General features: G+C 41.9%; 1 protein-coding gene across 1 annotated transcript in view; it reads right to left on the reverse strand.

The window, feature by feature from the left end:
* Nucleotides 1–16,039, reverse strand: part of CNGB1 (cyclic nucleotide gated channel subunit beta 1) — a 57,496-nt gene that overhangs the window by 33,334 nt on the left and 8,123 nt on the right. The window contains exons 11-18 of the mRNA XM_075836795.1: nucleotides 15,318–15,438; nucleotides 14,384–14,477; nucleotides 10,992–11,028; nucleotides 10,895–10,919; nucleotides 10,787–10,801; nucleotides 9,898–9,964; nucleotides 9,176–9,212; nucleotides 257–346 (exon numbers count right to left, since the gene is read on the reverse strand). Of these exons, the coding sequence (XP_075692910.1) occupies nucleotides 257–346; nucleotides 9,176–9,212; nucleotides 9,898–9,964; nucleotides 10,787–10,801; nucleotides 10,895–10,919; nucleotides 10,992–11,028; nucleotides 14,384–14,477; nucleotides 15,318–15,438 (486 nt within the window). The remainder of the gene's footprint in view (nucleotides 1–256; nucleotides 347–9,175; nucleotides 9,213–9,897; nucleotides 9,965–10,786; nucleotides 10,802–10,894; nucleotides 10,920–10,991; nucleotides 11,029–14,383; nucleotides 14,478–15,317; nucleotides 15,439–16,039) is intronic.

Raw genomic sequence — 16,039 nt, forward strand, 5'->3', positions numbered from 1 at the left:
GAGGGGTGTTGGGACTTTGTTGTGTCAGACTCTATCACACCGAGGGGTATGTGTTTATCATGTCATGTAGGCTCGTGTCATGTGGGTGGGAGGTCATTAGCCCCCACATCCTCTATACTTATTATACTGTGCGTCTAACATGGGGCAGTTCTTTACAAAAGACTACAATGATAAATATATGTAATTGTTAAAGAAAGCTTTCTCTGCAGCTTCCAGACACCATGCAGACGATCAGCAGTCATAATTGTGCGCTCACCTTCAGCCTCCTGCCCTGCCGCGGGTTCTGTGCGCACAGGATCCTCCACATACAGGAGTTCTTGCTCAGTATTTGGAGGTAAGATACAGACTGCAGGAAGAGAAGAGTACAGATTTAATGGTGGTCCTTCACTGGCACTAGAGAAAAAAACACGCAATGGATGAGTATCTGACCATGACGTCTCCAGCAGCCGGCGGGTGTCTGAGCTGCGAGAGCGTCTCTGATGAGGGGAGCAGCCTCTTAATGACATGAAGGGATGGTCATCCTGCCAAATCTTCCCTTACCCATCAAGACCGGACATTAGACACTCGTACATACTTGTAGTGAATCTCTTTTTAGGTCCTGAATCCCGTGCTGATTAATGTCACAGCGCAACTTTACAGCGTCCGGAGCAGCGTTTTTCTGATTCAGCGCTCCGAATCCCCGGTATATAGAGAGATTTATAAGATAACTGTCTTCCTGCAGCCACCACTAGGGGGAGACCAGGAGCTCACTGCATACAGTTTATACATTGAAAGAAGTAACAACACAGTATGCATTTAGCTCCCCCTAGAGGTGGCTGCAGGCAAACAACTTCTTTACAGAGGATTAGGAGCGGTATATCAGAAAAAGCAGCTCCGACTTTTATAAATACAGTGAAGGAAATAAGTATTTGATCCCTTGCTGATTTTGTAAGTTTGCCCACTGTCAAAGTCATGAACAGTCTAGAATTTTTAGGCTCGGTTAATTTTACCAGTGAGAGATGGATTATATAAAAAAAACAGAAAATCACATTGTCAAAATGATCTCTATTTATTTGCATTGTGCACAGAGAAATAAGTATGTGACCCCCGACCAACCATTAAGAGTTCAGCCTCCTCCAGACCAGTTACTGCTCCAAATCAACTTGGTGCCTGCATTATAGACAGCTCTTACATGGTCACCTGTATAAGAGACTCCTGTCCACAGACTCAATGATCAGTCTGACTCTAACCTCTACAACATGGGCAAGACCAAAGAGCTTTCTAAGGATGTCAGGGACAAGATCATAGACCTGCACAAGGCTGGAATGGGCTACAAAACCATAAGTAAGACGCTGGGTGAGAAGGAGACAACTGTTGGTGCAATAGTAAGAAAATGGAAGACATACAAAATGACTGTCAATCCACATCGATCTGGTGCTCCATGCAAAATCTCACCTCGTGGGGTATCCTTGATCCTGAGGAAGGTGAGAGCTCAGCCGAAAACTACACGGGGGGAACTTGTTAATGATCTCAAGGCAGCTGGGACCACAGTCACCAAGAAAACCATTGGTAACACATTACAATCCTGCAGTGCCCGCAAGGTCCCCCTGCTCAAGAAGGCACATGTACAGGCCCGTCTGAAGTTTGCAAATGAACATCTGGATGATTCTGAGAGTGATTGGGAGAAGGTGCTGTGGTCAGATGAGACTAAAATTGAGCTCTTTGGCATTAACTCAACTCGCCGTGTTTGGAGGAAGAGAAATGCTGCCTATGGCCCAAAGAACACCGTCCCCACTGTCAAGCATGGAGGTGGAAACATTATGTTTTGGGGGTGTTTCTCTGCTAAGGGCACAGGACTACTTCACCGCATCAATGGGAGAATGGATGGAGCCATGTACCGTCAAATCCTGAGTGACCATCTCCTTCCCTCCACCAGGACATTAAAAATGGCTCGTGGCTGGGTCTTCCAGCACGACAATGACCCGAAACATACAGCCAAGGCAACAAAGGAGTGGCTCAAAAAGAAGCACATTAAGGTCATGGAGTGGCCTAGCCAGTCTCCAGACCTTAATCCCATCGGAAACTTATGGAGGGAGCTGAAGATCCGAGTTGCCAAGCGACAGCCTCGAAATCTTAATGATTTACAGATGATCTGCAAAGAGGAGTGGGCCAAAATTCCATCTAACATGTGTGCAAACCTCATCATCAACTACAAAAAACGTCTGACTGCTGTGCTTGCCAACAAGGGTTTTGCCACCAAGTATTAAGTCTTGGTATTAAGCCAAAGGGATCAAATACTTATTTCTCTGTGCACAATGCAAATAAATAGAGATCATTTTGACAATGTGATTTTCAGTTTTTTTTATATATAATCTATCTCTCACTGGTAAAATTAACCGGGCCTAAAAATTCTAGACTGTTCATGTCTTTGACAGTGGGCAAACTTACAAAATCAGCAAGGGATCAAATACTTATTTCCTTCACTGTATATGACGGACACCTCTGGGGCAAAATTATTTTATTTTATTGAATGTATTTTAGGCTAAACATAAAAAAAATTGTAATAGGTTTTTATTAAAATTTCAGAATCTTTGTCGTTCTGCACGTTTTTTTAGACACAGCCGGCTGCGGAACGCCGTTCACTATGAAATCTGCCAATCAGGCTCCATCTCCAGCGGCTCCTGTGATCTCCTGCCCGTTAATCCTACTGAACATACAGATAAATGTGCTCCCAGTACACAGGATAGTTGTAATGGTGGAAACATCGGGTGGTATCAATGTTGGGGTCGACCATCACTAAACGGTAGTGTAATAACACGCGACATGAAGATTGACTGAGGGAATAATTGGCCCAGCAAACTACATGTAACCGCTCTGGACCACGAGACTTCCCTGCCCACAGCACCAAGTCAGGGGGCAGAATCGAAGATCACCCCCCCAACCCCCCGGACATAACTGGAGGCTCCTGGACCCCAATAAATCTGAGCCAGTGCCAGTCCCAGCCCCCTCCCCCACATGTACCATTTATAATACTGATTATAATACTTCTCCACTAGGACTTGAGTAACTTCTACCTCTGTAACACCCGTAACTGTGCAGCTGACACAACAAGACAAAATGCACAATCTTTATTTCATAACTTGCAAAGTAAAAACAAATTCTCATTCATCAGAGTGCAGTGATGACTACTAGGGGTGCAGAAGTGACTACTAGGGGTGCAGTGATGACTACTAGGGGTGCAGTGATATCAGAGGTGTAGTGATGACTGCTGGGGGTGGAGAGATGACTACTAGGCGTGCAGTGATATTAGGAGTGCTGTGATGACTACTAGGGGTGCAGTGATATTAGGAGTGCTGTGATGACTACTAGGGGTGCAGTGATTACACATTGTTTGCATTGGTCAGAAATAACTTTCATGTCACCATAGAAGCTCAGATTATCCGCATGGCCACTCATGGGTGTGTGTGTGTGGGGGGGGGGGGGGTTCACGGGTGTCTCTGGCTGCAGTGTACACCAGTGATATCAATGTAGTGAGTCCTTTGTATCATTAGGGGTGATCTGATGACTCTAGTGCGGCTACTAATGTACGATGTGTGACTACAGGACAGGTGGAAGGTTCGGGACAGGACTCTGCTCCAGCATCTTCTGTTTTCCATTTGTTTCAAGGGTCATTGAACCCCATTACCCTCTGAAACAAAGGAGAAGAGGAAACGATTAATAGAGAAGGTCCTGCCCCCAACACACCACTCCGCCAGGCGATCATCATGGAGGACATGAAGCTAGCGAGATACACCCCTCCATCATGCCTTATCCATATGTTCATTCATCAACTGTGGGAGAGAAGATTCCTCCTTCTCCCGGTTCTCTTATCCCTAATGACATTCAGGAGAATAAATCACACATTTAGATGCATTACCTGGCACGTTATTATATGCGCAAAACGAATGTAACGATAACTGCACTGCTGATATTACATGGAGACATCTACTGATATATAATAACTGCACTGCTGATATTACATGGCGACATCTACTGATATATAATAACTGCACTGCTGATATTACATGGGGACATCTACTGATATATAATAACTGCACTGCTGATATTACATGGGGACATCTACTGATATATAATAACTGCACTGCTGATATTACATGGAGACATCTACTGATATATAATAACTGCACTGCTGATATTACATGGGGACATCTACTGATATATAATAACTGCACTGCTGATATTACATGGGGACATCTACTGATATATAATAACTGCACTGCTGATATTACATGGGGACATCTACTGATATATAATAACTGCACTGCTGATATTACATGGAGACATCTACTGATATATAATAACTGCACTGCTGATATTACATGGGGACATCTACTGATATATAATAACTGCACTGCCGATATTACATGGGGACATCTACTGATATATAATAACTGCACTGCTGATATTACATGGAGACATCTACTGATATATAATAACGGCACTGCTGATATTACATGGAGACATCTACTGATATATAATAACTGCACTGCTGATATTACATGGAGACATCTACTGATATATAATAACGGCACTGCTGATATTACATGGAGACATCTACTGATATATAATAACTGCACTGCTGATATTACATGGGGACATCTACTGATATATAATAACTGCACTGCTGATATTACATGGAGACATCTACTGATATATAATAACTGCACTGCTGATATTACATGGAGACATCTACTGATATATAATAACTGCACTGCTGATATTACATGGAGACATCTACTGATATATAATAACTGCACTGCTGATATTACATGGAGACATCTACTGATATATAATAACTGCACTGCTGATATTACATGGAGACATCTACTGATATATAATAACTGCACTGCTGATATTACATGGAGACATCTACTGATATATAATAACTGCACTGCTGATATTACATGGGGACATCTACTGATATATAATAACTGCACTGCTGATATTACATGGGGACATCTACTGATATATAATAACTGCACTGCTGATATTACATGGAGACATCTACTGATATATAATAACTGCACTGCTGATATTACATGGAGACATCTACTGATATATAATAACTGCACTGCTGATATTACATGGAGACATCTACTGATATATAATAACTGCACTGCCGATATTACATGGGGACATCTACTGATATATAATAACTGCACTGCCGATATTACATGGGGACATCTACTGATATATAATAATAACTGCACTGCTGATATTACATGGGGACATCTACTGATATATAATAACTGCACTGCTGATATTACATGGGGACATCTACTGATATATAAGAACTGCACTGCTGATATTACATGGAGACATCTACTGATATATAATAACTGCACTGCTGATATTACATGGAGACATCTACTGATATATAAGAACTGCACTGCTGATATTACATGGAGACATCTACTGATATATAATAACTGCACTGCTGATATTACATGGAGACATCTACTGATATATAATAACTGCACTGCTGATATTATATGGAGACATCTACTGATATATAATAACTGCACTGCTGATATTACATGGAGACATCTACTGATATATAATAACTGCACTGCTGATATTACATGGAGACATCTACTGATATATAATAACTGCACTGCCGATATTACATGGAGACATCTACTGATATATAATAATAACTGCACTGCTGATATTACATGGAGACATCTACTGATATATAATAACTGCACTGCTGATATTACATGGGGACATCTACTGATATATAATAACTGCACTGCTGATATTACATGGGGACATCTACTGATATATAATAACTGCACTGCTGATATTACATGGGGACATCTACTGATATATAATAACTGCACTGCTGATATTACATGGAGACATCTACTGATATATAATAACTGTACTGCTGATATTACATGGAGACATCTACTGATATATAATAACTGCACTGCTGATATTACATGGGGACATCTGCTGATATATAATAACTGCACTGCTGATATTACATGGAGACATCTACTGATATATAATAACTGCACTGCTGATATTACATGGGGACATCTGCTGATATATAATAACTGCACTGCTGATATTACATGGAGACATCTACTGATATATAATAACTGCACTGCTGATATTACATGGGGACATCTACTGATATATAATAACTGCACTGCTGATATTACATGGGAACATCTACTGATATATAATAACTGCACTGCTGATATTACATGGAGACATCTACTGATATATAATAACTGCACTGCTGATATTACATGGAGACATCTACTGATATATAATAACTGCACTGCTGATATTACATGGAGACATCTACTGATATATAATAACTGCACTGCTGATATTACATGGGGACATCTACTGATATATAATAACTGCACTGCTGATATTACATGGGGACATCTACTGATATATAATAACTGCACTGCTGATATTACATGGAGACATCTACTGATATATAATAACTGCACTGCTGATATTACATGGAGACATCTACTGATATATAATAATAACTGCACTGCTGATATTACATGGAGACATCTACTGATATATAATAACGGCACTGCTGATATTACATGGAGACATCTACTGATATATAATAACTGCACTGCTGATATTACATGGGGACATCTACTGATATATAATAACTGCACTGCTGATATTACATGGAGACATCTACTGATATATAATAACTGCACTGCTGATATTACATGGAGACATCTACTGATATATAATAACTGCACTGCTGATATTACATGGGGACATCTACTGATATATAATAACTGCACTGCCGATATTACATGGAGACATCTACTGATATATAATAACTGCACTGCTGATATTACATGGAGACATCTACTGATATATAATAACTGCACTGCTGATATTACATGGAGACATCTACTGATATATAATAACTGCACTGCTGATATTACATGGAGACATCTACTGATATATAATAACTGCACTGCTGATATTACATGGAGACATCTACTGATATATAATAACTGCACTGCTGATATTACATGGAGACATCTACTGATATATAATAACTGCACTGCTGATATTACATGGGGACATCTACTGATATATAATAACTGCACTGCTGATATTACATGGAGACATCTACTGATATATAATAATAACTGCACTGCTGATATTACATGGAGACATCTACTGATATATAATAACTGCACTGCTGATATTACATGGATACATCTACTGATATATAATAACTGCACTGCTGATATTACATGGGGACATCTGATATATAATAATAACTGCACTGCTGATATTACATGGAGACATCTACTGATATATAATAACTGCACTGCTGATATTACATGGCGACATCTACTGATATATAATAACTGCACTGCTGATATTACATGGAGACATCTACTGATATATAATAACTGCACTGCTGATATTACATGGGGACATCTACTGATATATAATAACTGCACTGCCGATATTACATGGAGACATCTACTGATATATAATAACTGCACTGCTGATATTACATGGATACATCTACTGATATATAATAACTGCACTGCCGATATTACATGGGGACATCTACTGATATATAATAACTGCACTGCTGATATTACATGGAGACATCTACTGATATATAATAACTGCACTGCTGATATTACATGGAGACATCTACTGATATATAATAATAACTGCACTGCTGATATTACATGGAGACATCTACTGATATATAATAATAACTGCACTGCTGATATTACATGGAGACATCTACTGATATATAATAACTGCACTGCTGATATTACATGGAGACATCTACTGATATATAATAACTGCACTGCTGATATTACATGGAGACATCTACTGATATATAATAACTGCACTGCTGATATTACATGGGGACATCTACTGATATATAATAACTGCACTGCTGATATTACATGGAGACATCTACTGATATATAATAACTGCACTGCTGATATTACATGGCGACATCTACTGATATATAATAACTGCACTGCTGATATTACATGGAGACATCTACTGATATATAATAACTGCACTGCTGATATTACATGGAGACATCTACTGATATATAATAACTGCACTGCTGATATTACATGGAGACATCTACTGATATATAATAACTGCACTGCCGATATTACATGGAGACATCTACTGATATATAATAACTGCACTGCTGATATTACATGGAGACATCTACTGATATATAATAATAACTGCACTGCTGATATTACATGGGGACATCTACTGATATATAATAATAACTGCACTGCTGATATTACATGGGGACATCTACTGATATATAATAACTGCACTGCTGATATTACATGGAGACATCTGCTGATATATAATAACTGCACTGCTGATATTACATGGAGACATCTACTGATATATAATAACTGCACTGCTGATATTACATGGGGACATCTACTGATATATAATAACTGCACTGCTGATATTACATGGAGACATCTACTGATATATAATAACTGCACTGCTGATATTACATGGGGACATCTACTGATATATAATAACTGCACTGCTGATATTACATGGAGACATCTACTGATATATAATAACTGCACTGCTGATATTACATGGAGACATCTACTGATATATAATAACTGCACTGCTGATATTACATGGGGACATCTACTGATATATAATAACTGCACTGCTGATATTACATGGGGACATCTACTGATATATAATAACTGCACTGCTGATATTACATGGAGACATCTACTGATATATAATAACTGCACTGCTGATATTACATGGGGACATCTACTGATATATAATAACTGCACTGCCGATATTACATGGGGACATCTACTGATATATAATAACTGCACTGCTGATATTACATGGAGACATCTACTGATATATAATAACTGCACTGCTGATATTACATGGAGACATCTACTGATATATAATAACTGCACTGCTGATATTACATGGGGACATCTACTGATATATAATAATAACTGCACTGCTGATATTACATGGGGACATCTACTGATCTGTTGGAATATAATCATAGATAAAACATAAATCTATTTCACTACAGGTATAAAGAGTATAGAGGGAAGAATAGAAGGCAGGGGGCACTTACTTTCTTCCACCTGACACGATGTTAGATTTTGAGAGTCCTGTCAAAGAGGGAATATTCATTACAGTTATATAATATACATGTCCCTTAGACCTGTCACATCCCTCATATATCCTATACATTGTCTATAGATGAACACTGAGAGCCCCAGGACAACGAGGACCAGGAGAGAGGAATGATGTCATGTGCAGGGGCCACGGAGCACGAGGGGGGTCTTAGCGATTAAAGTTTGGGGGTCAGTATTGAGGTCTCTCTACATGAGGATCTTGGGGTTGGGGCCAATGGAGATATAAGAGTGAAGGCATGAGACGGTGGTCCGGGGGTGGAATCCCAGAGAGTGTTCACTTTTCTTGGGTAGATGAGATCTCATGACTGGGATGTGGCAGCCAAGCAGAGAAATCATCAAAAACTTGGTTGGTTGAACCAGGCGGATGGTAAAAGGAAGGTTTATTTAGAGCTGCCGCTTGTGTGTTCAGCGCCGCACCCAGAGGCGTAGCTATAAAGCGTTTAGAGGTGGCAGTCGCGCCCAGGTCCTGGTACTTGTGGGGACCCAAAAGGTCCCTCCGCCGCATAACAAGACACCTCTAATAGAAACAACATATGGTAGATATAGGGGCCCTGTTCCGCAATGGGGCCCAGGAGCTTTAAGTTATACCCCTGGTGCAGATTTACCGGACTGCGGGCTCTGTGCTCCGCCATCTTTTAGGACAATGATGGGAATGTACCTGTTTTACGATCATTGCTGGTTGTGGAATGACCTTCTCCAGACCGTGACTGATCCAGCTAAGCACCCTGCAAAAAAACATGTGTGACATCATAGCACCTCGTACCTCACACAGTGACATCATAGCACCTCGTACCTCACACAGTGACATCATAGCACCTCGTACCTCACACAGTGACATCATAGCTCCTCGTACCTCACACAGTGACATCACAGTACCTCGTACCTCACACAGTGACATCACAGCACCTCGTACCTCACAGTGACATCATAGCTCCTCGTACCTCGCAGTGACATCATAGCTCCTCGTACCTCGCAGTGACATCATAGCTCCTCGTACCTCGCACAGTGACATCATAGCACCTCGTACCTCACACAGTGACATCATTGCGTGAAAATAGATTTAAAAAAAACAAACACAAATCCTGTGACAAGTGTGTGGGGAATTTAGAACAACAGCTGGAATCTCTCCTAAGAACTGACTTTAAATCAGCGTCATCTGCTCAGCCAGGACAAGACTCAATTATCCACTGATCTGACTGATAAATCATCCAATCACACACAGACCAATCACACACAGACCAATCACAATCACACATAGACCAATCAATCACACACAGACCAATCACAATCACACACAGACCAATCAATCACACACAGATCAATCACAATCACACATAGACCAATCAATCACACATAGACCAATCACACATAGACCAATCAATCACACATAGACCAATCACACATAGACCAATCACACATAGACCAATCAATCACACATAAACCAACCACACATGCCTGTGGTGGTCTGACGCGTGACCCCAGTGTGTATAACCACCAACACTACTAATACTTGGCATGTAATCACGGCGGGGAGAAGGGCGACATACCCGGTGTGGTCAGCGCTACATCCCGGAGCATGGAACAAGAAGAAAGAGAAGCTTCATGTCACACACATCAGACTCCAGAGACCCCAGGGATATAACCGGGTCACTTACCTGCTCCTAGAGTCCTTCCGGGTCACTGCAAGTAAAAACACAGGGACTTAGTGCAAACCCTCCCCAGTAAAGAGACACAAATGTACCAAACCCTCACCTGCAGGGGGCGCCACCTCCTCTAAAGGCTTCTCCTCCTGTCCATGAAAAGCAAAAGAACAAATCATCAAAACCCCAAAACACAAAATGCCCCATCCCCAAGACCCTCCAGGGAGATAAGAGGACAACACGAGGGACCCATGTGGCCATCAGCGGGCTCATGTGGGCAAAACGTCATCTATATGTCTATACACTGCACAGTACCACTTCTCCTGTCCTGTATACTGGGTGTAATTCTCAGTATCTGTATTATTCTGTATATATATATACTGCACAGTACCACTTCTCCTGTCCTGTATACTGGGTGTAATTCTCAGTATCTGTATTATTCTGTATATATAGACACTGCACAGTACCACTTCTCCTGTCCTGTATACTGGGTGTAATTCTCAGTATCTGTATTATTCTGTATATATGGACACTGCACAGTACCACTTCTCCTGTCCTGTATACTGGGTGTAATTCTCAGTATCTGTATTATTCTGTATATATATATACACTGCACAGTACCACTTCTCCTGTCCTGTATACTGGGTGTAATTCTCAGTATCTGTATTATTCTGTATATATACACACTGCACAGTACCACTTCTCCTGTCCTGTATACTGGGTGTAATTCTCAGTATCTGTATTATTCTGTATATATGGACACTGCACAGTACCACTTCTCCTGTCCTGTATACTGGGTGTAATTCTCAGTATCTGTATTATTCTGTATATATATACACTGCACAGCACCACTTCTCCTGTCCTGTATACTGGGTGTAATTCTCAGTATCTGTATTATTCTGTATATATGGACACTGCACAGTACCACTTCTCCTGTCCTGTATACTGGGTGTAATTCTCAGTATCTGTATTATTCTGTATATATGGACACTGCACAGTACCACTTCTCCTGTCCTGTATACTGGGTGTAATTCTCAGTATCTGTATTATTCTGTGTATATATACACTGCACAGTACCACTTCTCCTGTCCTGTATACTGGGTGTAATTCTCAGTATCTGTATTATTCTGTATATATATACACTGCACAGTACCACTCCTCCTGTCCTGTATACTGGGTGTAATTCTCAGTATCTGTATTATTCTGTATATATATACACTGCACAGTACCACTTCTCCTGTCCTGTATACTGGGTGTAATTCTCAGTATCTGTATTATTCTGTATATATATACACTGCACAGTACCACTTCTCCTGTCCTGTATACTGGGTGTAATTCTCAGTATCTGTATTATTCTGTATATATACACTGCACAGTACCACTTCTCCTGTCCTGTATACTGGGTGTAATTCTCAGTATCTGTATTATTCTGTATATATGGACACTGCACAGTACCACTTCTCCTGTCCTGTATACTGGGTGTAATTCTCAGTATCTGTATTATTCTGTATATATACACTGCACAGTACCACGTCTCCTGTCCTGTATACTGGGTGTAATTCTCAGTATCTGTATTATTCTGTATATAGACACTGCACAGTACCACTTCTCCTGTCCTGTATACTTGGTGTAATTCTCAGTATCTGTATTATTCTATATATATATAGACACTGCACAGTACCACTTCTCCTGTCCTGTATACTGGGTGTAATTCTCAGTATCTGTATTATTCTGTGTATATATACACTGCACAGTACTACTTCTCCTGTCCTGTATACTGGGTGTAATTCTCAGTATCTGTATTATTCTGTATATATGGACACTGCACAGTACCACTTCTCCTGTCCTGTATACTGGGTGTAATTCTCAGTATCTGTATTATTCTGTACATATATACACTGCACAGTACCACTTCTCCTGTCCTGTATACTGGGTGTAATTCTCAGTATCTGTATTATTCTGTATATATACACTGCACAGTACCACTTCTCCTGTCCTGTATACTGGGTGTAATTCTCAGTATCTGTATTATTCTGTATATATATACACTGCACAGTACCACTTCTCCTGTCCTGTATACTGGGTGTAATTCTCAGTATCTGTATTATTCTGTATATATATGGACACTGCACAGTACCACTTCTCCTGTCCTGTATACTGGGTGTAATTCTCAGTATCTGTATTATTCTGTATATATAGACACTGCACAGTACCACTTCTCCTGTCCTGTATACTGGGTGTAATTCTCAGTATCTGTATTATTCTGTATATATATATACACTGCACAGTACCACTTCTCCTGTCCTGTATACTGGGTGTAATTCTCAGTATCTGTATTATTCTGTACATATATACACTGCACAGTACCACTTCTCCTGTCCTGTATACTGGGTGTAATTCTCAGTATCTGTATTATTCTGTATATATATTCACTGCACAGTACTACTTCTCCTGTCCTGTATACTGGGTGTAATTCTCAGTATCTGTATTATTCTGTATATATGGACACTGCACAGTACCACTTCTCCTGTCCTGTATACTGGGTGTAATTCTCAGTATCTGTATTATTCTGTATATATGGACACTGCACAGTACCACTTCTCCTGTCCTGTATACTGGGTGTAATTCTCAGTATCTGTATTATTCTGTATATATGGACACTGCACAGTACCACTTCTCCTGTCCTGTATACTGGGTGTAATTCTCAGTATCTGTATTATTCTGTATATATACACACTGCACAGTACCACTTCTCCTGTCCTGTATACTGGGTGTAATTCTCAGTATCTGTATTATTCTGTATATATACACTGCACAGTACCACTTCTCCTGTCCTGTATACTGGGTGTAATTCTCAGTATCTGTATTATTCTGTATATATATATATATACACTGCACAGTACCACTTCTCCTGTCCTGTATACTGGGTGTAATTCTCAGTATCTGTATTATTCTGTATAGACACTGCACAGTACCACTTCTCCTGTCCTGCATACTGGGTGTAATTATCAGTATCTGTGTTATTCTGTATATATACACTGCACAGTACCACTTCTCCTGTCCTGTACACTGGGTGTAATTCTCAGTATCTGTATATATATACACTGCACAGTACCACTTCTCCTGTCCTGTATACTGGGTGCAATTCTCAGTATCTGTATTATTCTGTATATATGGACACTGCACAGTACCACTTCTCCTGTCCTGTATACTGGGTGTAATTATCAGTATCTGTGTTATTCTGTATATATATACACTGCACAGTACCACTCCTCCTGTCCTGTATACTGGGTGTAATTCTCAGTATCTGTATTATTCTGTATATATGGACACTGCACAGTACCACTTCTCCTGTCCTGTATACTGGGTGTAATTATCAGTATCTGTGTTATTCTGTATATATATATATATATATATATATATATATATATATATATATATATATACACACACACACTGCACAGTACCACTTCTTGGGTCCTTATGTTGGATTATGTCCGTTACCTCCACATTTTTGGGGGCTACATCTGGCATCTCAGGTTGTGGTACCACTTTTCCCAGTCCTTGTATGATCCAGTTTAGTACTCCGGTCCCAGGGCTGAAAAACAAGCGCATTTCTTGTGATGTCACCGGTGTAGTGTGCACTAGCGGGGGATCAGTGCGTGAGGGGCGGGGGATCAGTTTGTGAGATCAGTGCGTGAGGGGCAGGGGATCAGTTTGTGAGATCAGTGCGTGAGGGGCAGGGGATCAGTTTGTGAAATCAGTGCTTGAGGGGCGGGGGATCAGTGCGTGAGATCAGTGTGTGGGGGCGGGGGATCAGAGCGTGAGGGGCGGGGGATCAGTGCGTGAGGAGTGGGGGATCAGTGCCTGAGATCAGTGTGTGGGGGCGGGGGATCAGTGTGTGGGGGCGGGGGATCAGTGTGTGGGGGCGGGGGATCAGAGCGTGGGGGCGGGGGATCAGAGCGTGAGGGCGGGGGATCAGAGCGTGAGGGCGGGGGATCAGAGCGTGAGGAGCGGGGGATCAGTGCGTGAGATCAGTGTGTGGGGGCGGGGGATCAGTGCGTGAGATCAGTGTGTGGGGGCGGGGGATCAGTGCGTGAGATCAGTGTGTGGGGGCGGGGGATCAGTGCGTGAGATCAGTGTGTGGGGGCGGGGGATCAGTGCGTGAGGGGCGGGGGATCAGTGCGTGAGGGGCGGGGGATCAGTGCGTGAGATCAGTGTGTGGGGGCGAGGGATCAGTGCGTGAGGAGTGGGGGATCAGTGCGTGAGGGGCGGGGGATCAGTGCGTGAGGGGCGGGGGATCAGTGTGTGGGGCGGAGTAATGTAACGGTTTCGGTCATACTTTGTGACGCGCCGGTTTCTCATGTATTATTGGTCTCCTGACGTCACGGTGCAGGACATATATATGGCTCCTCACGAGGCACAGGAATGGACGTACCTCGGCTGAGAATTTTTGTCCACTGCTGCAGCCTCCACTTCTAAGGTGACGACTGGTTGTACCTCAGCTGGGACAGGTGGAGGCGGGGGGACCGGAGAGACTGGAGCAATGATCACGTCCGCTGCAAAAGAAAATGTCACATTATAACCTCCAGTCTCCACCCGTCACATTATAACCTCCAGTCTCCACCCGTCACATTACAACCTCCAGTCTCCGCCTGTCACATTACAACCTCCAGTCTCCACCCGTCACATTACAACCTCCAGTCTCCACCCGTCACATTATAACCTCCAGTCTCCGCCCGTCACATTACAACCTCCAGTCTCCATCTGTCACATTACAACCTCCAGTCTCCGCCCGTCACATTACAACCTCCAGTCTCCACCTGTCACATTACAACCTCCAGTCTCCGCCCGTCACATTACAACCTCCAGTCTCCGCCCGTCACATTACAACCTCCAGTCTCCGCCCGTCACATTACAACCTCCAGTCTCCACCCGTCACATTATAACCTCCAGTCTCCACCCGTCACATTATAACCTCCAGTCTCCGCCCGTCACATTACAACCTCCAGTCTCCGCCCGTCACATTACAACCTCCAGTCTCCGCCCGTCACATTACAACCTCCAGTCTCCGCCCGTCACATTACAACCTCCAGTCTCCGCCCGTCACATTACAACCTCCAGTCTCCGCCCGTCACATTACAACCTCCAGTCTCCACC

The sequence above is a fragment of the Rhinoderma darwinii genome, chromosome 9 (assembly GCF_050947455.1).
Source record: "Rhinoderma darwinii isolate aRhiDar2 chromosome 9, aRhiDar2.hap1, whole genome shotgun sequence".
Classification (NCBI taxonomy): Eukaryota; Metazoa; Chordata; class Amphibia; order Anura; family Rhinodermatidae; genus Rhinoderma; species Rhinoderma darwinii.